The 27,045-nt window shown below is 38.5% G+C and overlaps 1 protein-coding gene across 13 annotated transcripts in view; it reads left to right on the top strand.

Annotated features, from left to right (window-relative positions):
* ELAVL2 (ELAV like RNA binding protein 2) overlaps nt 1–19,301 on the top strand; it is a 170,564-nt gene extending 151,263 nt beyond the window's left edge. For 11 of the 13 annotated variants that reach the window (XM_082695404.1, XM_082695396.1, XM_082695406.1 and 8 more), the window contains 4 exons: nt 3,044–3,197; nt 7,333–7,558; nt 15,863–15,901; nt 16,526–19,301. In XM_082695404.1, the coding sequence (XP_082551530.1) occupies nt 3,044–3,197; nt 7,333–7,558; nt 15,863–15,901; nt 16,526–16,856 (750 nt within the window). In that variant the 3' untranslated portion in view covers nt 16,857–19,301. The remainder of the gene's footprint in view (nt 1–3,043; nt 3,198–7,332; nt 7,559–15,862; nt 15,902–16,525) is intronic. The other 2 variants (XM_082695400.1, XM_082695394.1) reach the window with 1 other exon arrangement.
* The last annotated feature ends 7,744 nt before the right edge of the window (nt 19,302–27,045 follow it).

Raw genomic sequence — 27,045 nt, 5'->3', positions numbered from 1 at the left:
TAATTTTGGAGGACTCTAGCTTGGTGGGGGGTAGTTTTCAGGCATCTGGCCTCCTGGGGTGAGGTAGGTAGTGGGCGTGTATAGGTGTGGTATGTGAGAATTTGATAAAGGAGTTATGGGTGTGGGCTCTGAGTTGTTTGTTCATATATCAAAGGCATGCTCCTGGGGGTCATTTACTCTCTCCCAGGAAGTAGCTATACCTGGGAGGGGCAGTCTCTCCAGGATCAAGGCCCCAGATGCTAGAGCATCAACAGAAAATAAAATATTGTCAATACAAGCTGAAAATTAAAGAAGCAATGTAAACTTAAGACCAGACATTCAAGAAAAAAAAAAAAAAAGCAGATAACATAACTGACCCAAGTATGTTTTCAAAGCTTTTATATAAGCACTAAATATAAACCCGTTTTCCTAAATATATTTTAGGATAACTTTTAAAACACTCCACCCACACACCTCTGAAATGCACAGAGCAGTAAATGTCACTGCATGAGTAAATTATTCTGGAACACAGTAATGGATTCAGGTTACTTTCAACTTTAATGGTCTGTGTCTTTACCTATATTCTCAGATGCTTGTAGAGATAAATAATATTTATAGTCACCTAGGTTTTCAGGTTCTGTGTTAAGAATTTTATGTAGATTAGAAATTATTTTGTTAATTATTCCTAATAACCATACAAAGAAGGTACAGTTACGTGGTAATAGACTTCAATAATTTATGCAAGTTCACAGAACCTTTAATGAATGGCATGTAGTTTTGAGCCCAGGCATACTGGTTAGAGAGCTGTCACCTAGAACTACATTACCTCACGCCTTGCTTTTGCTCACAGAGTGGCTGCCTGCCTCCCAGAGCCTCCCAACTTGGAAAATGTACAGATGCTTACTCTGGTGCTCGTGGGAAGTGGCTCTTCCTAAAGGGAACACTTGAGTCACGTGACCCGGAGCAGCCGAACAGCTGACTTGCTGAGCGCTCCCTGCACTGAAAGCAAGTTTAAGTGGTGGGATTTTTAGCTTAGCCTGATAATTGAGAATTGTGCTTTAGAAAAGAAACTGGTTACTCATTTTTTCATATCACTGAGTGCATGTGTAATTCATTTGCTTTGTTTTTTCAGTTTATAATAGCCCCAAGACTAGATTCCACTTGAATTATTTTGGTGATCATTTGGAATTTGCCTTCATTTCTTACTTTCCACTTACATTTAAGTTCCCCAGTCTTCATTCTTCTTAAGTGTTTAGGTGTTTAAGCATAGAGACAAAGCACATGTGAAGAGTTATCTATCTGCTCTCTACCACTATTCCACATTCCATGTATGTATAGGACAGGACAGTGCTCACTTGACTTCAGATAGCATGTTTGGACCAATAGGTGTATTTTCATTTGTTAATGAGCAAATTTGTTGAATAAAGGATAAGAATATTAAGTGTTAACACTGGTGGAGCAGAGATGAAAGATAGCAAGACTGTTATAAAGGAGTATAGATCCTGGCTTTTTTTTTTTCTCTGCCTGAAAAGCCAAAAATAAAAAGCTGATAACACTGTGGACATAATTTAAACCATGGAGAAAATATTTGAAAATACCAAAAAGCTTGTTCAAATTGAAAAGATGATTTTTGCTGTTGCTTTTGTAATGAGCAATGGACTAGATTTATGGTGGATACTAATAGATAAAAGAAGTAAGCGGAAGTTGTCATGTTACGGTACTTGAACAAATCAGCATTAGATCCACTGGCCATTTTTATGAATGATCTGAAAAATGGGGTGGGGGGGGAGGTATGTTGTGAAGTTCTTGCAGTTAGATAGTCCAGGAAAGCTCAGAAATAAACCAGAGGCAATGTGGTAAGGAATAGCACATGAGACTTAAAGCTATCTGAAAAATGGCAGAGATAGTTCTAAGCAAAGAGCTGTCAATTATAATTTGGGGAAGCTCTTGATGACTGCCTGAACTGTTCCTTAAATCCTGTGGTATACCAAGCTGGTGTGAACCCACAGGATCAGTGGGGTATGAGATGGGTTTTACTCAGCAAATGTTCCAGCATCTATCACATGCCAAGATATTGAGGATGATCATTATAAGAAAAAGAGATGTAGTTCCTTAGGGCATGGAGCTTACATGAAGAATGTTAATTACAAATAAATACAGGCAATCTTATTTTATCTTCCATCCTTCTAGAATTTGGGACACTATGTCTTTTTTTTTTTTTTTTTAAAGATTTATTTATTTATTTATTTGACAGAGAGAGAGAGAGAGATCACAAGTAGGCAGAGAGGCAGGCAGAGAGAGAGGAGGAAGCAGGCTCCCCGCTGAGCAGAGAGCCCGATGCGGGACTCGATCCCAGGACTCCGAGATCATGACCTGAGCCGAAGGCAGCGGCTTAACCCACTGAGCCACCCAGGCGCCCCGGGACACTATGTCTTAAAGAGAGGAAGCTTTTTGAAAGGATGGTAGGTAGAGGCAATAAAGGGACGTAAGACCTTTTGGAAAAACAACATGCAGAGACTTGAGGACAAGAAAATAATAAGCAAAGAGTGACCAGGGTCGTAACTCATTCAAGTGCTTAAATTTGTGGGGGTTTAGGGATGATAGAAGGTTATTTTGCTAATGAATCAAAAAGGCATACTTACTGATAATAGGGTGACTTATTAGAAACTTTGTACCACCACCAGTAGAGATGGAAGAGGCTCAAAAACAGGTCACAAAATGTGTTGGATGAATTTAGAGCCCTTAAACTTAATTATTGAGCCTACATTCCTCGTTTAGGGGTTTGGCCCCACTGAGGACAACCTACTGTTGTGCTGTGTGGTTTGTTTTGAAAACTTACAAACCTAGGGATAAATACTCTCTTTTCTCTCCCCAGGGGAGTGGCATTTCCCATTTGTTGAGCATTTCTCCAGAAATGAGTAAAACTGTTAACTCCAGACTTGCTTTAACTTCATTGTTTGTTACGTGCTCTGTATGGAAAAGCTGCTAACTTTAGACAGTCTTGGAATTTTTAAAGGGAGGTAACTGAGTGTGTGTAGATGCTTAATTCCATTTCCTTTCTTAGGTTTCCTATGCTCGCCCAAGTTCGGCTTCTATCAGAGATGCGAATTTGTATGTCAGTGGACTTCCGAAAACAATGACCCAGAAGGAGTTGGAGCAGCTTTTTTCACAATATGGACGCATCATTACTTCTCGTATTCTTGTTGACCAGGTCACCGGTAAGTAGGCAGCTGCTCCAGACAACCTTTGACACTTTCTGAGTGGCAGACTGTGAAATACTCTGCCTTTCCGCACAGTGATCTTGCCTCTGGAACACACCAAAGGTATATGTGGACCAGAAAACACAATTTTCCGTGGGAATTGTTCATAAATCTGCATGGATAAAAACAGATTGTGGAGTGGGGTGAGCGAGCTTGCGTCATTTGTACCCCGAAGGGGCATGTTTGAAGTCTGTTTTATGGCATGTAATAAATTTGTAGATGATATAATCCTCATTTCCAAGCTTCTGTGTGAAAAAAGCCCTTATCCTCCTCATAAAGTACTCCTTCTAATAAATAGTCTTTTTTCTTGTAAAAAGCATAGTTTAATACAGCAGTATGTACCTTGTTCTCTAAGGGAGCATGACCCTGTGTCCACACTAGCTGTTCAGGCTGGTTTCTAGGTCCATCCTGTGTTACACGGGCATGTGTAAGAGTTTGACATTTTGAATTTTAAAAATTTATTTTATGCCTGGTATAACTTTTGACCAAACTGAAATGAGGAGACTAATAGGTTTATTAAAACTTTTGTAAGGGTGCTCTTCTGCCAAAGCTTTTAAAGAAAAGCTAGCCATATAGGTTTGACCATGGATTTTAAGAATTAATTATAATTTTCTATTATAAAAGCAATGCTTATTCTTTTTAAAAACAGCAGAAATAGAGAAACATGGTAAGGAGGGGAATTACCTGTGTATTACCATATACTCAAGCGGTCACATGAAGATTTTGGGGGAATACATAGATAGATTTTCCTTTTTACTTTTCTTTGTGTTTCTTCCTTTTCTTTCCTCTCACTTTCCCTGTTTTCTTTCTCTTTTTTCTCTCTCTCCTACTACCATAAGAGGAGATGTATCATCGTGTATTACGATGTCTGTTTTTTTCTAAAGGAAGCAGTGGATAATCTCTTATCATCCTTTATTTCTGTGGGTCTGTTATTTCTCCTCTTCCACTTCTGATTTTGAGTCTTCTTTTTTGTGTTGATGTATATGGCGAGAGGTTTATCAGTTTGTTGATCTTTTCAAAGAAGTGGCTCCTTGTTTCCCTGATCTGTTCTATTGTCTTTTTAGTTTCTATATAACATTTATTTCTGCTCTAATCTTAAAAAATAAAGCAAAACAAAACAAAACAAAACAAAAAAACCCAACAGGGGCAGTAGATTAACTACAGAATAAAAACCAGGCCAAGTTTTTAATTCTTCCAGTGAAGATCTGAGTTTGAACACAAGCAGTCATGTTCTGCTCCTCTGTGCTGTTAATGGGCCTCATACATAAGAAGCAGTATCCTTAAGAGTTTTGGGTAGAAAGATACCTACCTTCATATACATGCCTGGGAGAGTGGCCTATAGGTTTGGCTGTATGAAGAAAATTTAGTCTAGGGAAGAAATATAAAAAAACTGCCTTTTCATCATAGCTGCATTTTGTAATCATCCGTGTATGTTCTGTCACTTTGCTGTATCACACAGACTGTTAGTTGGTTAAATAGAAGAAATCCAGGTCTAGCAATCCAGATAAATTTGCTTAAAGCAACAGAAATACCTTTTTTGGGGGGTTCATAACATTCATGCTTTTTAATTCATCATTCTTAATGAGAAGTTGAGTGGAGAGTAGATTTCACATTTTTTGTTTTTTAAGATTTTATTTATTTATTTGACAGACAGAAATCACAAGTAGGTAGAGAGGCAGGCAGAGAGACAGAGAAGAGGAAGTAGGCTCCCCGCTAAGCAGAGAGCCCGATGCGGGACTCGGTCCCAGGAGCCCAGGATCATGACCTGAGCCGAAGGCAGAGGCTTTAACCCACTGAGCCACCCAGGCGCCCCTAGATTTCATTTCTGATACAGAAGTCCCATCTCTTTAAGGTGGGTGTTATACCAAGCCTTTTGGTTATTTTCTCACTCTCTCTCTCTTTTTTTTTTTTTTTTAAAGATTTATTTATATAAGAGAGAGAGCAAGCATGTGAGAGCATGTACTCATAAGTGGGTAGAGGGGCAGAGGGAGAGAATCTCAAGTAGACTCCCCACTGAGTACCAAGCCAGACTTTGGGTTCCATCTCATGACCCATGAGATCATGACCTGAGCCAAAACTAAGAGTCAGATGCTTAATTGACTGAGCCAGCCAGGCAACCCTCTTTGGGTTAATCTTCTTTGTTTGTTTGTTTCTTTCTTTCTTTCTTTAAGATTTTATTTATTTATTTGACAGAGAGATCACCAGTAGGCAGAGAGAGAGAAACAGGCTCCTCGCTGAGTAGAGAGCCCGATGTTGGGCTTGATCCCAGGACCCTGAGATCATGACCTGAGCTGAAGGCAGAGGCTTTTAATCCACTGAGCCACCCAGGCACCCCTCTTTGGGTTTTTCTGATGCATGCTCAAGTTAGAGGACCTCAGATTTGGGTGACTCAGCCTGTGTGGAGGCTATTGCAGTGCTAACCTAATGCTTTCCTCGTGGAATAGTTAAGTTCTAGGGGTTATTAATTCTTCATGTTAGTGGATAAGTAAAAGAATATATTTATTATCATTTCACCATTTTATCTTTAATCTTTCTACTTAAGACTTTCAAGGCGAAATTATTCAGTTTATCTGAAATGGAAAAGAAAACCCTGCAATTTTGTTAGTCATCAGGTAGTAATAATGTACAACTGATATAACTTCAATAGGAAAGTAAAAGTGGTATGGGCTGAGATAGGTGTCTGGAAGAAATGCCTCTCCACCTTAGAAAAAAATTCTACACCAGTGAACTTACACAGTGTTAATTACAAAGCAAGTAGAACTTCATTCTTTTTTAAAGTTCCTATAAATCATGATGGTCGAATACATTTTCTCGGCCTATCTTTCTCAATAACCTCTCGTTCTAGTCTTCATTTATATGCTCTGAATCATCTAGATTTTTCTAGCTACTAGTCCTAAGCTAGCACAGCTAGTACCAATTTGCTTGCCAAGAAAGTGTTTCCCTACAACTGTTTATCTCCGGATGGCCAGTTATGGCTACCTCAGCTAGCCCATTAAAACTAATTAAATGGAATGCGTTGGGTTTTTCTCTGCCATTTTTCAAAAGCTGGACGGGTATTTGGCCATCCCCCCTGCTTCCCTATTCTTGTCTCTCAGACTGGGGAGAGAGCATGAGATAGAGAACGGTATTTCCATAGAAGTAATACTGCTAGAGCCAGAAAGCTTTGAGGCTTTATTTCTATTTTCTTTATTTTAAAAATATAGGTCTTCTTTTATCCCTTTTTCTCCTTATAATATTGTTTCTCTCATAAAGTTTAGCTAGTTAAAACCAGTGGAGGGAGTTTCAGGGAACTAGAAAAGCCTCTTCAGACATTTTTCTTAGCAGGCCAGTATCCTTTGTAATATTATTAAGTAGAATTTTATTATTATTATTATTATTTTTAGATTACTTATTTATTTGCCATAGAGAGAGATCACAAGTAGGCAGAGAGACAGGCAGAGAGAGAGGGAGAAGCACCAGAGCCCCATGTGCGGCTCGATCCCAGGACCGTGGGACCATGACCCGAGCCGAAGACAGAGGCCTAACCCACTGAGCCACCCAGGTGCCCCAAGTAGAATTTTATTATTTAAAAATTTAGCTGAGATATCTTACAACCACTGTGATGTATTTTTAGCATAGCTTTTTAGAATTTTTAGTAAATGCCTGGTTCTGTTCTCCCCCTTAAAAGAAAGGAAGCTACTGTGCCCTTCATTACTGAGCTGCTTATCTGATATGGTAATTTGAGAAGTAGAAATCAGGCATGCTATTGTTGACATTATTAAAGACAAGGGAATCTATGGAGGGAGAGAGAAGGCAGCAGGTAGGGAGAACATGGATGTATTTGCGTGCTTTCTATTTGTCTAGGCTTATTGGTAGGCATGTAATGGTGGGTATTCAGATTGTGTAGATGCATTAAAAAATACAAAATTGGGATTCTAGATTGAATTGCTACTAAGGTAAGGTGAAACTTTCCTCCTCCTGTGGTTTTGTGGCAGATGTTCTATGTGGGTGAAGACATGTTTTTGAGAAGGAAAAATTAATTTATCCTTTCTTCTCTCCCTCCCTTCTCCTTCCGCTCCCTTTTCCCCAAATCCTTACCCAAATCTACCAATAGGCATATCAAGGGGTGTAGGGTTTATTCGATTTGACAAGCGGATTGAGGCAGAAGAAGCTATCAAAGGCCTAAATGGCCAGAAACCTCCTGGTGCCACAGAGCCAATCACTGTAAAGTTTGCTAATAATCCAAGCCAAAAAACCAATCAGGCCATCCTTTCCCAGCTGTACCAGTCTCCAAACAGAAGGTATCCAGGACCACTAGCTCAGCAGGCACAGCGTTTTAGGTAAGTCTGGTCTGGTTCTTATGCCCAGCTACTATACTCAGAACTCTCAGGTTCACTGTGCAGTACTTCTGTTGACAGGATTCTGGCTTGTTCTTACTGTTGCTGGCGGTGTTTTCTTTCTATTTCTTATGAGGATAAGAGAAAACATATTTGGGGTGTAGTGTCTTTTGCTAATACTGAAGGTGGTAACAAAAAAGGACAATAAGCTATAGCAGTCACTCTCAATTGGGAGTAACTGTGCCCCTTGGGACATTTGGGAGCATCCAGAGACATTGTGTGGGCATAACTTGGGTGTAGTTCCTCCTGGCATCTACTGGGTAGAGATCGGGGATGCAGCTGAACGTCCTGCAGTGTACAGCATAACCCCCAACAGCAGCAAATGGTCTAACTCCAGGCATCAATCGTATGAGGTTGAGAAACCCTGATCTATGGAATGCTGGGTTCTTTGTGTTTCCAGTGCTTCTGATTTCCCCTTTCTAGTTTTTTTTTTCCCCCCCTTTTCTTTTCCTGGTAAGATTTTATTCTTGTAGTTCAGCTTTTAGGTCAAGCTCCTTTCAGTTACTTTGTTTTATAATGTGTACACCACTAAGGAGATAAAACCTATGTGAAAACACTAAGTTTCTACAAATGGATCCTTATCCCCTTTTAAAATTTTTATTTCTTGTATTTTAGGGGTTGGCAAACCTCCGTAAAGGGCTGGATAGTAAATATTTTCGGCTTTGGGGGTCATGGTCTCTGTAGCATATAGATCTTTTTTTAAACAGCTTTTTAAAAATGTAAAAGCCATTCTTTACTCCTGGGCAATACAGAAGCAGATGGCAGTGTGGATTTGGCCTGTGGGTGGTAGTTTTCAGACCCCTGTATAGTCCGTAGAATGACTATGCATCTTCAGCCCAAGGAAGACATTCTATCTTGTAGATAGGCATAAATATTTTAATTTTTCAAGTTTTAATTTAAACCTGGGTTAAACAGTCAAATCAAGAGTCATTATAAAAAACATTTCCGATCTGCATGTGAGAACAGTGACTTTAAGACATTAAGCACAGCACAAAGAACTTATGGTTTCATAAGCAAAGCCACCCAGTTTTTTTTTTTTTCCTAGAACATTTTTTAATATCCTTTTTGGCCATATGGTGTACTGCAGCCGTAATTTCATCTAACCCCATGCTAATTTTTTTTTTTTTTAATCCCAAATGCATTATCAGTTTTCTTTCCTTGCAGGGGCAGAATAGTTACTTATCAAAAATAGGATCATAAATATAGCTTAAAGAGGAGCCCCCCCCCCCCCGATTTTATTTGACACAGAGAGAGAGAGATCACTAGTAGGCAGAGAGAGATGGGGAAGCAGGCTCCTTGCTGAGCAGAGAGCCTGATGCAGGGCTTGATCCCAGGACCCTGAGATCATGACCTGAGCTGAAGGCAAAGGCTTAACCCACTGAGCCTCCCAGGCACCCTGAGGAGTTATGTTTTTGAGCTTAAATCATATGCATTTTTTCATTTGTGGTATTTAGGAGTGCCAAAGAATAGAGATGAAATTGGTGAAATACCTGCTTTCAAAAAAGTACTCAGTTGTGTCACCTGAGGTGGGAGAAAGAAATTCGCCATAAACTCTGTGTTCAGTTCCTACTTAGGCTGGCTTTTGCCCTGGCAGTAGAGGTGGGATTGACAAAAAGATCCATCTGAAACTGGATGACTGGGTTACCCAGTTGATTGAGCCTGTGTTTACTCTCTGTTTTAAACTTTGCGATGTTTAAAAAAAACAACAGCAACAACAACCACCCCCCCCCCCCCCACCAACACATTGTCAGGAAACACTGCTCCCCATGACGGTGGTGGGTACTCCAGGCCATGGCTGCAGGGGAAAAGATGCATTGGAGTAGCTTGATACTAGACCTTGTGGAGAAAAATCTCAAAAACCATTTTTGGGGGAGTTTTTTTTTTTTTTTTTTTTTTATTTTAAAAGCTCCGCCTGTAGGTTTCCTGTGTGGTATCTTAAAGTAATTATTATTTCCTGCAAATTTTTAGCAAACTTGAAGGAATTTTAGAGGTGTTTCCTGGACAGCCTATCCAGGTAACCTCTTTGGGGTCTAGAAAAGAGTTTTGAGCTTACACAGAGGGAGGCTCTTTGAGACTTATTGGTTGATTTCAACCCTGTGAAAATATAAAATGTTTGATGGTAACGCAAAGCTGTGTTCGTTTTACATTGTTAGTTTTTTCCCGGTGTTCCCCACTATAAGCTCTGATTTCATTTCATGGTAGTTATTAAGTAAAACTGTGTATTGAGAGTCAAGACTAAATGATGAGGAAGATCAGATGAGAGGTTTGAGGTGGCAGGATCTGTAGGAGAATGCCTGATCATTGAAATGGTGAGGCCTGCTGAGACTCCCAGACCAGGCTTCTCACTGCTGTGTCTGCACACAGCCCCACCCAGCCCACTCCTGCATGCTCCGTGCTTCTTACTTGTGGGTTGGGAAAGCTTTCAAGGATGTTCTCATGGTCACATTTAATATTTTTCTAAATATCTTTCTGCTCATCCTTTGCTTTTATCTTTTTGTTCCATATGTTATTAACTTGAAATTCTTCCTTGACTGCTAGAAAAAGAAATTCTGAAAATGGGAATAGGAACTGTTGTAAGGGAAACTCAGTTTCAGAAAACAGAAGATTGCTTTCAGATTCCTGACTTTCGTCTCTACTGCCCTCCCTTCCTTCCTTAAACCTCTGTGTGGATAATAAGTAATGAACTAGTCTTTGAACTAAGTGAAGGTGCTTGGTCTAAACGCAGTGTTGGAAGAAATTGGGAGCCTTTATTCCTAGAATTGAGGTTAACCTGGTATATGTTTGGTTGCTTTTAATACTTTAAAAACTTGGTGTTATTACTTATATCTTTGTCCCTCTTCTGTTGAATTAAGGTTGAATCTACTTTCTCTTCACAAAGACTATTGAATTAAAGGACTTGCTTCTTATGTTGGTATTTTGCTCTTCTCTCACTCAGATCTAGATCATTGCAGGAATATTTTGTCCCTGACATCTGTCCTAAGGCCTTTACTTTGGCACTTTCCAGTAGACAGTGCATTTCTCACTCTATATTTTATGTCGTCATAGTACCCTGGAAGTTCAAGGAGACTGGAGAATACAAGTTCTAAGTATTATAATAATAGTCAAGGATTTCTGTCTTTCTTTCTTTCTTTCTCTCTCTCTTTCTTTCTTTCTTTCTTATTTATTTATTTAAGAGAGAGAGAGATCACAAGTAGGCAGAGCGGCAGACACAGAGGGGGTGGGAAGCAGGCTCCCTGCTGAGCAGGGAGCCCGATGTGGGGCTCAATCCCAAGACCCTGGGATCATGACCTGAGTTGAAGGCAGAGGCTTTAACCCACTGAGCCACCCAGGCGCCCCTCAAGGATATTTTTTTTTCCCCCCTCAAGGATATTTTTAATACTCATGAAATGCACCATATCTTTTTTTTTTTTTAAGAATTTTTATTTATTCATTTGACAGACAGAGATCACAAGTAGGCAGAAAGGCAGTCAGAGAAAGGAAGGGAAGCAGGCCCCCCGCTGAGGAGAGAGCCCGACGCGGGGCTCAATCCCAGGACCCCGAGATCATGACCTGAGCCGAAGGCAGCGGCTTAACCCACTGAGCCACCCAGGCGCCTCTGCACCATATCTTTTGAAGTCAGAAAAATGTAAAACCCATGCAATAAGGGTTAAGTTTAAAAGTGGGCTTCTGAAGTTTATGGCTCAGTCAACCCATAGGTAGGAATAGAGAATTATTTTAACATGAGCACTGCAGATCTAATATGTTTATTTTATTGACTACAGTTTTTAAAATAAAACCATGTTTATTTATTGGGATGGATAGTATAATTCAAGCCCCTTAAGTATATGTTTTAGGACATGGTGTCAGAATTCAGCTTTTGGCCAAATTTTTCATCTCTCTTCTTGTGGAGTAGGTTTGATTTTATTGAACGTGATCTAGTCTAATGGCCTGTGTGCCTGCTTCTGTAAGCCTTTATGCATTTTTAAAGCAGCCTTTTAAATCCATGCTTGTGTTGCATTGAAGGCATGTGCTGGTTGCTACTCTTATAATTTCCTTTTGGAAGAAACCGATATCAGTCCTCCTGATTAATTTTTTTTTTCTTAAGAGGATAGATGACACCATCTAATAGGATAAGGGGTAAGTTGATGATCTTGTGGTTAACTTCAAAGCATATCTTGGCCTGTGCTTTGGAGAGGTTTTGAGAACCATTATTTGTAGAGTTCAGAGTTGCACTTTATTACCCATTAGTAATCTCTCTTTATATTTTTATTTCTGACTTTAATTGACCTCACATTTCCCTTTCTACTTGCATGTGGGTCTCCCCATAGTCTGTTGGCTAAATTTCTTAGAAATTAAGTAGGTATTTTCTTTTTGTAACTTCTAACTTTGAAATGAGAATGCTCTACCTAATATTCAAAATACTGCCATCTGAGTTGTATTCCTGTTGAGAGGAAAATGTTTATACCTGTATCCCCAGTATATCATTATTTAAAAAAAAATTTTATTTATTTATTTGACAGAGATCACAAGTAGGCAGAGAGGCAGGCAGAGAGAGAGGGGGAAGCAGGCTCCCTGGGGAGCCCGATGCCGGCCTTGATCCCAAGACCCTGAGATGGTTACCTGAGCCGAAGGCAGAGGCTTTAATCCACTGAGCCACCCAGGTGCCACCCCCACCCAGTATATCATTTTTTCATAAATTACATGAACATGGGCTTTGTGCTGTTATATTCATGAACTCTTAAACCCTAATCAAACATAGAAAATATATATAAAGATGGAAGAAACAATATTTTAAATATCTTGTTTATTATCATGCTGACTGACTTCATTTATCCAGTATCTTAATAAATCCTATATCTTTAAGGCAAGATTTGTGAAAGTATCTTAGTAATTTTGAACTACATGTTGGATTATCTTGTGTCTGACCTCATCACAGCCTTTATACTAGGAAGAGGAGAAATAATCAGAAATAGTCACTCTCCCTGTTTCTGTTGACTTGGACTGCTTTTACTGGTATCATCCTGACTCTGATGATGATGATTTCTGTAGAAATCATTGTGAAGCTACCTCTTCTTGGAGGCTTTATTTTTTAATTAAAGCTAGGCTTCCCTATCTAATCCTCCAGATCCACTTAATGTGCTATTTGTAAAGTGGATTATATCCAAGCTACAGAACAGGGGAAGAGTGCCACCTCCCTTGAGGACTGCTCAGTCTTCCCTCAGGAAAGGAAGCAATGCGCGGGAACTGATTGGGGGTACTTGTTGCTGAATGAGGGTACTGGTTGCGGTGCAGCCATTAAATTTGAATGAAGAATACTTCTAAAGTTGAAAGTATCTTTTGAATGGGCTCTCTTCTTCCACATTATGTGTATGTCATTATTCACAGCCCCATGGATCATTCTGGATACTACTGACTTAGTCTCCATTAACTATTGGCTTTTGTTTTTAAATGACCACATATAAAAGATGGCTGTCCTTGAGCTCTGGACACCCCCAACAACAATATATAGTTCTGGAGAGTAATAATGGTCCTATGTCTGAGCGAACTGTAAACTAGGCAGTTAAAAGAGAAGATGCTTAGTTTACGGTTTTCCAGCTGCTATGAGATTTAGGGTGCATAGTGTCCACGTGGAGCACCCTTTGCTTAGGAGGCTCACTGAGAGGGTCCTCAGAGGTCCTAGTGTAGAAGTCTAAGGCCTCCTGCCTGGAAGGTCCTTGGATGGAGAATGGGGAAAGAGATGTCTCTCCCTAACATGTATAATCCACTTCTGGAGCAGTTTTGGTTTCCAACCTGTCTAATACTTGCTTAGGAGATTCTATCCACGGGCTTTCGGTTGGTATAGTAAGCTGATTGTTGGTGGCAAAGTGTGACACTCCTAACCTGGGCAGAGGTGGTGTAACTCTGTTTTGAGTGAATTGATAAGGTGTCTCTGCATCCGGGCCCTTCAGCACTTTGAAAGGAGACTTCAGTTGCCATTCTACTCTATAGGTATCATATGCCAAATGCATTCTTTATCATTCCTGTCACTGTATGAAATTTTCTGTATGACATTACTTGATGGTTGGTGATACTAAGTTGTATGCATCTTTATTCTGGTGTTTGTGGCCTTTCTTTTGGTGTATAAAGCCTTGATGTCTTTGACTTACTGCCTCTGCAGAAAACCAAGCCCTCCCACCTGTGTACTTTTTCCACACACGTGCTTTCTCCTCGCATGTGCAAACAGGCTCAGCAGGCCAGCCCTCCTGATACTTTTCATTCTGGATTAAGTAGTTAAGGATAGTATTTGTAACCTTATTGCTTTATTTGTCAGCAGATAGTTACTTTAAACCTGCAGTGATCCAGGTGTATGCTTTATGCTTAGTGGCACAGTGGGGAATGAACATGTCCCTGCTCTGAGAGGGTGTTGGGACAAGACAACAGACATACACACAGATGAGGATCCTTTGTCATTGTGATTTGTTCTGTTTCCTTACACCTTGCATTGCATCAGCTCAGTTATTTCTTTCCATTTTTACAAAACACACAATATACCTAGAGGTGGTTGTGGACAGGAATGTGTGAAGATTCCTTTTCCAGTTCTAAAACACCAGAAAGAAATGGTTTTTTGGCTTTTATAAAACTAGAAGCAATTGCTTTCTTATGTGTTCCCTAGTCTCATTTGAGGCCACAGGTTAGACAACAACATTGAGGCATTTTTCAGACTTACCTTTTCATAGGTGTTAAAGAACAAAACTGTTCCCCCTGCCTCAGGGTCTCACTTGGAGAGTGTTGAACATCGTGGCAGTTGAAGGTGGTTCTGTGTACCATAAGCTGTGCCCACCTCCTCTAAATACGTGTAATTAATTGGTATACATTATGGAAATTTGGGACATCACAATGGTCTCTAAGCAAAAAGAAGCAAATATTATAAAATCAACTTAATTTTTGAAATAGGGAAAGGATGAAGAGTTTTAAAGAGTACCTACCTACCCCCAACTACTTTGTTTTAAAAATTTTAAGGGAGGTTCAGGGTCGTTGGTTGGTTTCTACCTGACTTAGACTTTGCATAGAGCTACATTTTCTGTAGCGTAGTCAAAATAAGCATCAGTCTCAGAATCTGAACTCTGCCCTGTTGCTCACTGAAGCAATGAGTCTGTTGTCTTTTTCTGCACCTTATTTGAGCACAAGGAGAAATGGCAGATTGAGCTGATAGTCTGTAAGGTTTTTTCTACCTGTAACACACCATTTTGTAAGAAATGAAAGTCTTTCCGAGTTGAGAGGTTGAAGGGAAATTTATGGAATATTGGTGTCACTATTTATTAGCCCTCTGGTCTTTGGCAAGTCACTTAATCAGTGTGCCTGGTATACACAGGAGTCAATGGAGTTATAAAACTTAATGTTAAAAAACAGAATTCCGCTGAGTAAATTTGAACATCAAATTGGTTTATTCTACAATTCATGAATCAGGCAGCATTTTAGCTAGCAAATAGGAGCTCCAAGAAGCTGTACAAAATGGAAGGCTTTTATAGGCAGAAGGGAGCAGGAAAAGGGACATTTCTAACAAAGAGTGGATTGTTTCGGGCAAGGTCACCTTCCTTTGGGAGAAGGGTGGGAGTCGTTTCAGGCAAAGTACATCACTAGAGCTGACCAGGTAATTCCAGCTTGACTGGTTAAAGTTTGTGTTCTTGAACCTACTATTAGATTAGATATTAAGTCTTGGTTTGCTGACATGGGGCTCAGCACAGGTGACTCCATTTGAGGCCTGTTTTCTTCTTCTTCTTCTTTTTTTAAACAGTAGTATAAATTACCCATAAGTGCACATGGAGAACTTAGAATTTACCTGGTAATAGGTGAGAACCCAAAGATGAACTGCTGCAGCACAGCACAGGTGACTCCATTTGAGGCCTGTTTTCTTCTTCTTCTTCTTTTTTTAAACAGTATTATAAATTACCCATAAGTGCACATGGAGAACTTAGAATTTACCTGGTAATAGGTGAGAACCCAAAGATGAACTGCTGCAGAGCCTCCATGTTTCCTCTCTGAATGACCACCTACCTTACACCTGCATGGCTCTGGTCACTGTAGGGATAAACCATCCATCGGAAGAGCTAGTGTCTTGGGGCAGTGGGTACCCACTGTCCCAGGAATGTGAAAAGACGTAAAGTTTTGAGACTTCACATAGAATTAACATACAAATATCCCCTTGGAAGATGGCTGTAACAAATCCAGCTTTCAAAACATCAAGGGGGAAAATTAAAAACTGAAGTTTGCTAAATGTATGTTTTGCAGGTTGGACAATCTGCTCAATATGGCTTATGGAGTAAAGAGGTAATGATAGAGGTTCATGATACTCATAATCCCTTCCCATAATTGATTAGTTTCTTTGATTTTGGCAGTGACACCCTTCATGAGTTTGTGTTCAGTTTTCTTTTGCATGTATAACCTAATGAAAAGTTGCTTTTTGAAGCACGGTTGATTTGAGTATTTGTATACCACTGGATGCCACCTGGTCTTTAAAAATCCCATTATTTGTTTTATATTGCATTGCGACGCTATAGCATGTGTGTGTATGTGTTGGTACCCCCTCCCTCCAATCCTGCTTAATTCATGAAGCCACTTCTAAATATATTTTAAATATATTTCTTTGCTCTTGTGGGTCATATTGTTCAGTACAGCATATAATGGCCATTTCATAATTTATTAATATCTTGTCAATATAGCATGTCACCGCAAGCCACACACACAAACCTTGGTTGAAACATCAGATAGTTGTATATATCTGTTGGAGGGAAGGGGGTTACTGCAACTCTTGGGCTGGGAGGGGAAAAAAATACGTCCATTGCTGTAACCAACCTCTGTTTCTATTTGTGTGTGTGTGTGTGTGTGTGTTGTGTGGTGTGTGGTGTGTGTGTGTGTGTGTGTGTGTGCGTGTGTGTTTCCTATTTTGTTTAGTAGGTTTTCTCCAATGACCATTGATGGAATGACCAGTTTGGCTGGAATTAATATCCCTGGGCACCCAGGAACAGGGTGGTGTATTTTTGTGTACAACCTGGCTCCTGACGCAGATGAGAGTATCCTGTGGCAAATGTTTGGGCCTTTTGGAGCTGTCACCAACGTGAAGGTCATCCGTGACTTTAACACCAATAAATGCAAAGGTTTTGGATTTGTGACTATGACAAACTATGATGAGGCTGCCATGGCGATAGCTAGCCTCAATGGATACCGTCTGGGAGACAGAGTACTGCAGGTCTCCTTTAAGACAAACAAAACGCACAAAGCCTAATGAGCTCTTGTCCTCAGTCCATTTATATATGAAAACTATACAACAAAGGCAAGTTAAGAGAAACTTTATACATTAGTAAATGTCTTTGTAAGTCAGTGTTGAGATGGGGATAAAACGACTACTTAGCATCCTAAGAAATATGTGAGATTTTTTATTGCTAGTATTTGAATTAAAACTTCTTAAATATCTTTTATGTTTGAATATGGACAAGAGGTACAGGGTTTTTACCTGTCACATTGCATTCTATTGCCTTCTTTGAAGAAGGTGGACCTTTTAAAGTGTTTCAGCTAAGGGAAGACATTTCTTTTCTTTTTACATAACTGCCTTGAACCTGTGAGTAAATATTGAGGCTTTGTGTTGTAATTCTTCAGTTGGTTGTGTCTTTTTTTCCCCCTTTTCTTTCTTTTTCCAATTAGCTTTGTGTTTGGTTTACATTTAAAGCATTGCTGTTATGTCTAAGAAAAGTATTTTGAAGTTTACATTTTTATTTATGAAGTTAAAAACAGTATTTATTTTGTAATTATGATTTGGGTTGGGGAAGGGGGGGGCTACATTATAAACGCTTATTGTAAGAATACTGGAGAACTTTTCGTAAAGCAGTACCTTGCCAAAGAGATAAGAGCCTCTTTGATGTGGGTTTAAAAAAAGCATCTATTTTTATAAAAAAGAAAATTTGGAGAAACTTTTTACTGGTCCTGGAACAAATATTTTGACTTGAATACTTTGAGAAATCTCTTCATATGACACCTAGTGAGCTTTTAAAATTTACCAGGAAATTTGCAGCGGTTGGAAAATTTAGAAAGATTTATGATGTAGAAAATACTACTTTTGAGATCTTTGTATGAAAGGAGTAGAATCAATGGGGGAAACACTGCTGGTTTCGTTTTTGTAATCACCAGTGGAGCGTCTGATCATCCTGGTTATTATGTGATAGATGGCTCACATTGATTTGTGATTTTGAAACAAATAAAAAAAATTTACAAAAGAATATATAAGAGCAGGCAAGAAATTTAAATTACCAAGAGATGGGGGAAAAAAAAATCTGTTCTTCCTAAAGAAATCCCTTCAGATAGAGCTCATGGTGTTTAGTGATGTACTTGCAGTATTGTTTGAAGAATTGTTTTGTCTTAAGGAAAAAAGATGTTGCACATGATTTGTACTGCAGCAAATCGGCAAAAGTGATCTGAGTTGGATATATTTGAAGGTATTTTGAAAGTTACGTTCAAGGCTAACACCTGAGCTTTGTGTAATGTAAATAAGACCTTGTGTTTATGAACCTTTCAGCTAATTTGATTTTTTTTTTCCCTTACATGCCAAGTGATGTTCAGGTTTTGAATGTTTTTGTATCAGTTTTTTCCTTTGTAAATGGCATTAACATTGTTACTTGAGGTCTTGCTTAATCACTTTTGTTGTCCTGAGGACTTGAATTTACAGTGCATCAGATTTGTTGCTAATTTTGTCTGTAGATAGTCTAGCTTCAGCTGTTTATGGTGATGCTACATTTTCGTTTATAAATATGTTTGTGGTAAAAAAAATGAGTATAACCATAGGTTTTGAACAAATTTCCTTACATTTTTCATACAAAAATCATAAATATCTGTATGCTACTGAAATTTAACTTTGTATGATGCTTAAACCACTATTTGGGGAAATAATAAAATAAGTCTTTACCATGTATGAAAGAAATTTTAAAAAATACAAAATATTTTCTGATTAGCATCTAGCTTATAATAAATTTTCAAAAAAGCTGAAGGCAAAAATGCCTTCATCAGGATGCACTGAGAACTATATAGTTACGTCCTGCTTTTTGTATAAACTGAGATGCTCACATGCTTCCCCTTAGAACAGGCAATGTGCTATGCATAACATAGTTGTACATTATCTTTGCGGTTGCGTTGAGTTTTATTTTTTGTTATTTAAAATTGTAGTTATAAAATTTTTCAGTATAGTACAGTACATATACTGTGAGGCGCGTGCTAAAGTGAATAAGCGAGTTTTCATGCTGACCCACTCAATGCTATTCAGAAATCAATTGGCTTAGCACTTTCTCATATCCTTAGGTGCATTTAGATTGTCAGAGTTAACCTTCTGCGTTTAAAAAAAAAAAAGTAAAAAACAAAATACATGTATATACTTAAAAAAAAATAAGGTTTCCCTCCTGGGAAAACAGCAGCTACATGCTTCTTTCCTATACTACTGTAGCAAACCAAGGCATTGATGAGAGGGCATGCAAATTGTGCTTCACTTTACAGTGTTTATCAGAGCACTTAATAAAATGTAAGGCTGGTATTTATTTGAAGTTGTACAGTATGACTTAATTCACATCTGTTGGAATAGAAAATATATTCTGTTGAGTATTTAAGAGGCTGTACATGTTTTCTTTTGTGTTTGGATTCTTTGTACTTTTTCATGTTCAGTACATCAATAAACAAAGTTGAAGGGAAAGAACAGTGTGGTGAGTAGGTCTTTATACGCATTTTGGGGGCTCCTGTGCTCAGGCTTATAAACTTACCCTCTTGAGTTAAGAGGTTCTCTCAGAGCTTTAGTTGAACGCTGTGTTATCTAAAGTAAGAATTCCAGAAGCATGTTAATTGAAGTAGGATGTGCAAAAAAAAATTTTTTTTTTGAATGACATTTCTGATAGTTAGCTTTCAAATATTACTTAATGAGTAATTTTTATAGGAATACGTGCTTTCATCTGCTAGTTGTAAAGTTTGGGTAATTGAATGCTGACATCATTCTGTTTCTCTGATTTAATAATCACCAACTTTTTTTTTTTTTAAACAAATGAGAATTGTCCTCACACATTTACTTGAGCTAAAGAAAAAGCAGAGAAGGAAGATAATTTACTCTGCTTCTGCCAGCAAGGTTTAATTCACCCGTGGGATTAACTGCTGGTGTGTGAGATTTATTTTTGTTGCCCAAGTGCCAGATTGTGAAGCGACTCTTCTCTGAATTCAGAAACTCCCGTTTTCATTCGGTTAACACTGATGTGGGTAGCACGGGTTCACGTCAGGAACTGGGCCAAATCTGTGTTGCGTATACCTGTTCAGTTCTCATTACACATCCTTACTAGGTCTGTGGAGGAAGAAAAATACTTCTTGCTGATCTTTTATGGAAGATTCTACTTCTGTAGAACTTAAGAAAATTTGATACACTAATGAAGTACTTCTTTTTTCGTATAAAGTGTGCTAAATGGCTTTTTAAAATTTGATATCTGTAAGTTGTTTTGTTTTGTTTTTTGTTTTTTTCTTTTTTTTTGTAAAAAGCCATTCTAAAGTAATTGTCCTGAATTCACAACTTAGTAGTCAAGAGCATAGCTGAGTGACAAGACAATTCCTTTTCTTTAACATGCAATTAATCTCAAATCTCCATACCTGCTTCTTTATTATATGAATTTAATACTCTGATTTTGTGATATCAGAACATTCCCCCCTCTTACCTCTCGATTCTTGCATGCTTGCCTGTATTTTGACTGGTTTGCATGTCAGCAGTTCTTTTATATTTGAGCAGATAGTGGAGAAATTCTCAGGAAAGAAGGTTGGTGAGACTACTGGTATACTTCAGAGATTTTTTTCACCCTTAGAATCCTTTCTCCCCTCAGGGAGAGATAATGCAAATAATGCAAATAATCCTAGAGTATTGCAGTTCTGTGTTAGGGTTGCCAACATAAATTTTTAAATCTTAATATCATTTTACATTATTTAAATCTGGTCTGAGTAAAAGTGTTAGCAATTTAGCCTTTTTGTTTAAAAAAAAAAAGACTAAGAGTCCTACCTTTACTTTATGAGATGTTCAAAAATGTAGTGAAAGCTTATAACATTCTTTTCAGAGGGTTACCTAGAAATAAAGAAATGCATATATTTTAACAGTAACTATGTTGAAGTTTTAATATACTTCCGGAAGAGTATGCATATATATATTTTTTTATCAGAAGATACATATAAGAGGCATTGGTTTTGATCCTTTGTATCTGTTACCATATCAGAACCTCAAACAGAAGTATTACCCAAATCGTAACAATTATTGTTTGAAGAACATTTATAACTTCATTCATCGCAGGGAATGGCTCGTGTTTCTCTACTATTCTTAGTATTCTTTCTGAAAATTTCCAGAAATAGGCTCAATTTCCTTTAAGTTGAAAGCATTAAAACATCTATACCATTAATACAGGCCCCCTGTTGATAATAGGGTTACTGAAATTAACGTCTCCAGAATTCTGGTTTATAGAAATAAACAGAAGTTGTTTTGGCTGTCCAGCATGGGCTTATTGGTTATCTGTGTACTGTGTGTTGTACCCCCCAGTCTATAAAAATGACCAAGGTGTGGCTCTTAGCTTTTGGAAACTGTCACCCAGATTGGAGGACAGACAAGCCACAGGGCCAGGACCACAATGTCGTAAGTGCTCTGAGAGCCCAGAATAGGTTTCAAGCTTACTTCCTCTAGTTATTATAAGCCCATTTACAACTTGCAAAGGTGAACCTGCTTTCCCCTTCTTATGGATCCTGCTTTTCCTTTCTTGGATTTAATTATTAGCTCATTTGTGTATTTTTTTTCCGACATCAGTGTCATTTAGTGAATCTTGAAGTGCTCTTGTATGCATTAAGTTGTCCATATCCTTTCTGAAACAAAATGAAAGTTATCATATACAATAAGACACTGTTTATCTGAATAGTTGGGTTGATGGAAGGATTTGGCCAGATGTTCTTGCCCTCTGTAAACATAAAACATAGGGGTGATGATTTACAGAGCACTAATACGGTAAAATACCCTGAATATTAAAAGTGCCAACTGGCATTATTCTTTGAATTAAGATATGTCACAATCTTACGGTCTCAAATTCAATATTAACATTACTTTTAATTTAACTAAAGATGCAGGCTAAGATGTAATAATTGATACTAACCCCCAGAAATACTTAGGGATGTACGTTTTCAAATACCTTATAGCAACCAAGCACGAACCTCGAAGGGGCAGACATAAGTGTTTGCATGACATACGCTTCTCTGTTCTCACACAGTCGGTCTTGTGCTCAAGATTTGTTCACATCTACAAGAAACTATACAGTAGAAAGAAGATCAAGAGGGCTGTGGACAAAGTACATTAAAAAGAAAAGGAGGGAGTGGGGTGTGTGTGTGTATGTTGAAGGGGTAATTTGGGTGGAAATGGGAAGCCACACAGGGTAGCAATTGAGCTGGGACATTAAGTGGGATTTGAAAGAGATTGGGATGGGGGCGTGGGAAGTAAAAAAAAAAAAAAAAAAACAAAAACAAAACACTGATCAAAGACATGTGGGTAAGCTTCTGTCTACTTACAGTATTTTCTGGGTAATTCAGTCATTCAATATAGGCCTCTGATTTTGTTAAACATTTTTATGTCTATGACTAGTTAAATCTCAGGTGAGTCGGAAATTTGAGTCCATAATGAAATACAAAGTATCTAAACATTCAAAATTTTGCTTTTGTTCCTTTGCCCATATTTCTACTGCAGCACTAGAAATACTTGCTATAAAAGGTAATATGTGATTTTTGGAGTTGCTAGGAAGGACAGTGCCTTCTTTTAAGGTAGACATTTATTTGGAGCATTTGTTTAATATATGCAAAACAAAAGCAAAAACCCCTACAAAATCTCTCCAGTAATCTCCCCAGAACACAGACCAATCTATTTGTCAGTGTGTATATCTTTCAAACTCCGTGATTTTAGATGGTAAAGTGATCTTCTATAGTGTTTATACTATTTCTAGGGCCATGGTACCCATTTGACTCTTAATATTGGACTGCAGTTTATATTCATTCTTGATCCATATTGCTCAAGAGCCACATTCCTATAAGATGAGGGGAACATTGTCTTAAATGTTCCTCAGGTATTTCTAACATGAGGTTTTAGTTTGATAGCTTTTTACCTTTCTGGGGTTTTTTGGGAGCTCAGTTTATAACCACACCTTCCCTTTCCATGAAGAATTATAGGAAAGAAAGGCAGACCATTGAAGTGGCCCTTTAGGGAGGAGGACTTGTTTGTTTATTCTGCAGGCCTCTTGGACCTACAGATCGTGGTCAGTCACATGCCATCTCTAACTCTGATTTTCATTGTACACTCCTTCCGAGAATCCTCCCTGGACAGTTTCAGAAGCCACCAGCCCCACCATGGACTTCCTTGCAGATCTGAAGAAACTGGCAGCCCCCTTCTGAGTGACCCACACTTTGGAATGAAGTACAGTTGGCAAGGTAGCTTTTTTCTGTGGATTGCACTGCAAATGAGACAGGTGAAGTGACTGTGGTGAGACGGAGGAAGGGAAAGGTATGACCCATAAATACAAGTGATGGGGCTTCCAAAAGATGCACAACTTCTATTTGTTGAATATGGATGGAAAAGCAGCCAGTTGGGAAGTACAATTAAGCACCACGTTGAAAGTAACCTCCTCCATATGTTTCTGATCTTTTCCTTTCTCAAAAGAAAAACAGGTTTTGTGATGTTACGAGTTTTAATTGCAAGAAATATTGTAGGTTTTTACACTGAAAAATTCCTGAGTTACTATCAAAAAGGATAAGTAGCTTTTGCTATAAATGTTTAAGCCACACATTGCAGTTGCTACTGTATTACTTTTAAATATTCTTTTGCAGAACTTCATCTTTTGAGAATGGTTGCTGTTGTGTATTCTCCATATGTACCCAAGTACATGTTGAGAGGATTTTGGTTTTCAGACTTTGTTCTTAAGAGAAGTACCTGTTCACACCCATAATTGTGAGAGAAGAGTTCCTTTCAAAGCTTCTTAAGCAAAGGGCTTCTCATGCTCTCTGTTTTCAGATGAAATGGCTTGAGTATCAGTTGATAGAGACCCACATGCTATCTTTCTTAATGAAGGGCAGTTTTTATAAGTTTTTTTATAAGTTGATCTTGAACTTTTTATAAGTTGATCTCTTTTATAAGTTGATCATGAACTTCTCCAAATAAAGATGGTTTTGTGTGTGTAATGATAGTATACTTAAAAAGGTATGCTTCACAAATGGTTTTGGCTGTAGTCCTGAGGAGATCAGTAGCTTGACACACCTGTTAGCCCTTTTTCGACATGGTGGTACACAGGTTGGGATGCTCTGTTTTAAATATTTTTTAAAACTTTTGGTAATTCTTTCATTAAATATACATTGAGCACCTGCTCTGTACCAGTAGCAATGCCATGCTTCTGGGCTTAACATTTAATTTATGTCCAGTTTTTCTCCGGTTTTGAGCTGGAAGACACTTTGGGGGTCTTGTTCAGCAGATGTGTGAGTCTGTCCCAGAGATGGTAAGGTTCTCAAAGGTTCTTTTGCTAATGTGAGACCTTTCACTTGAATCCAGCCTTCCTAACTCCTGGCTCTTTGCCCTTCACTATAACTGAGTACTAAAACACGTGCTAAATTAACTTGTATAAACTGTGTTCTTTTGTGGAATCAGATTTCTTAAATCCTGCCAGATATATATGGCATCTAGAAGTTGAATATAGGCAGATGCATACATTTTATTATGAGGCACTTGATGCTATTTTAATCCCTGTGGATAATTTCAATCAATAATAATACAGTCCCTGTGGAAAATATATCAAGTACAAAAAGCACAAATCAGAATTAACTCATTCTAGTGAAAAAGATACTTGAGCACCTCTTTTTCTCTGGCATATTTATTTATTTTTCTCTGACATTTTAAAGGTCATGATTATGTATCTAGTTTTTTATTTTTTTAAATTTTATTTATTTATTTATTTGACAGAGATCATAAATATGCAGAGAGGCAGGCAGAGAGAGAGGAGGAAGCGGGCTCCCTGCTGAGCAGAGAGCCCGATGTGGGGCTCCATCCCAGGACCCTGAGATCATGACCTGAGCTGAAGGTAGAGGCTTAACTCATTGAGCCGCCCAGGCGCCCCTGTATCTAGTTTTAAACAAAATTTTTTTAACATTCACATTTGCTTTTTGGTTTTCTTTTGGTAAGGTTTCATTCCCCCTTTTTTGGTTTTGTTCCAGGTGTGTATGGAGAGTTTTTTTGTTTTTGTTTTTGTTTTGTTTGTTTGTTTTGTTTTGTTGTTTTAGACATAAACTAATGAATTCTGATTTGGGTTTAAGATCTGGCACGTGAAAGCCGTTGCTGGTTTTTTATGGTATATCAAATTGCTGCTGACATTTTCTCATGGAGGGCTTAAATTCAGGGTATCTACATGGTTTTCCATTACGACTCCATTGCTGCAGGCTAAAGACCAGTTAAGGTCCAGAAACCAGGTTGATGTCTCCAAGCATTATGTTGTGGAGATGCCTAAAATGCCTGCTTGCCATTATCTATGGCAGGTATGTGGTTGTGAGGGTCACCTAAGCAGCTGGGGACTGAATGGGGAGAGAGCTATGAAGTTACTACTTATGCACAGAAGACATATAGATGTCCCAGAGTACTGATAAGTCAACTGCTTCTATCCTTTCTCTCCTTAGCAAAAGGAAATGCTGGACGAGGAGAGGATGATGAGGCACCTAATTGTGGGTGAGTAATTTTTCTTTCTCCTTCCATGTGTCTCTGATTGCAGTGATCTTCCCTCTTGCAAAGGTCTGAGTAAATACTAGCTCCTTATTGCTTGTGCTCAGAGAAGTAGCTGATGGTAGAAGAGCACTTTTAAAAGAATTGAGGAGGCTGAAAGACGCTTGTTAGAGTGCACCTGGATCCTGCCATGACATCACAGGCGGACCATAAACGGCTCTCCAGAAAGCACAGCAGCCTTTTTTCACCCCTTTCTTAACAATGAGACGTAGATTGGGCTTGTTCTCTATTCAAGCATCCTTATGAGTAAATGTCTATTTTTACGGTAGAGCTGCACTTTAAAAATAGCTCCAATCAGTACGACTCTTTTCCCCCATATGTTAAAAAGTTATACATGAGTTAAAATATCTCAGATTGCTTAAATTCTTCCAGACACAAGGCAGTTTTCCTTTTCTTTTTGGGGGGGGCAGAAGTGCGGGGGAGGATTAAGTACAAAATAAGGACTTCTGTCTAGGCCACGTCAACCCTGTTTGTTTTTGGAGACTTTTTTTTTTTTTTTTTTAAACCTGTAGCAGGGCTTTTAAATCAAGATTTGAGATTTCTGACTGTTAAAAAATTCATTAATATTTGGCGGGTACAGTCTTCTTCCTGGAGCGATTGTTTATTTTTGTTGCTGAGAGCAATTAGCTAGAACAGTCACAGTTGCAGCTGTTAGATACTATAAGCTCCAGCGGAGATCACAAAAGGCCTTATGCCCATTTAGAGTCTGTATTTGGATTGTGTTTAACGGGTGGTTCTTCTGGAGTCTACTGTGTTACCAAATTCGATTGGGTGATCCTGAGCCAAATCAGATGTATAGTGGGATCATCAGCATGCTGTGCTGATCAGAGTCACTTAAACACCTTGCTCTGTGGAAGCCAGGATGGCTTCACAAAGCTGGGATGCTGCAGAATGAACCTCTCCCATTCTTCCTGAGTCCTCCCTGTGCAGACCTGAACATGGTTCATCTGAAAGCATCGTGCACTTTTCTCAGTAACTTTCCCTTTGCTTTTACTCCTTGTTTGTTGCTCTTGATTTGTTGGGGCTTTTGTGGGATAATCTACATGTGCAAGTGTGAGAAAGAGATTCACAGAACAGTCTGGTGCCTCAGATTTATATCTGTAGTGAAGAATGTGACTTCTTAGATAATCCTGGCTCCAATTTAATGCCTGGCACTTCCCCAAACAGCAGCTCAAATGAAGGGATTGTGGGTTTCATGGTTTTTATCACATCTTTTGCCTTTGAATATACTTTTGATAGAAGAGGTATATGTGTGTACATATTTAATAGCCCTGTTGCTTCAGGATTCATTATATACTTTTATATACATTTTTACATTTGAATGTCACAGCAACTTGTGAGGCAGGGAACTCTAGATTGTCCCTATTTTTTGGAAGAGTAGATAGCCTCAAAGTTAGTGGGTAGCCAGCCACCTGCTTAACTGTTCTGTACTGTGGCTATTTGCTTTTGTACAAAAAAGAAAATATGTATTTTGTGTGTTTTACTGCCAATGTACTAAGCTGAAGCAGGTTGATGAACTCTGATTTATTTTAAAGGCTGCTAGAGATTGCTTTAATGCCCAAGACTAGTATATAGTGACTTCTTGGAAAGTTTAGAGTAGAATTAGAATATGTTTTTTTCATCTCTATTTGGGGAA

The sequence above is a fragment of the Mustela nivalis genome (assembly GCF_964662115.1).
Source record: "Mustela nivalis genome assembly, chromosome: 13".
NCBI classification, from domain to species: domain Eukaryota; kingdom Metazoa; phylum Chordata; class Mammalia; order Carnivora; family Mustelidae; genus Mustela; species Mustela nivalis.
Note: the sequence above shows the minus strand (reverse complement) of the source record. Positions and strands in the feature narration are given on the sequence as shown.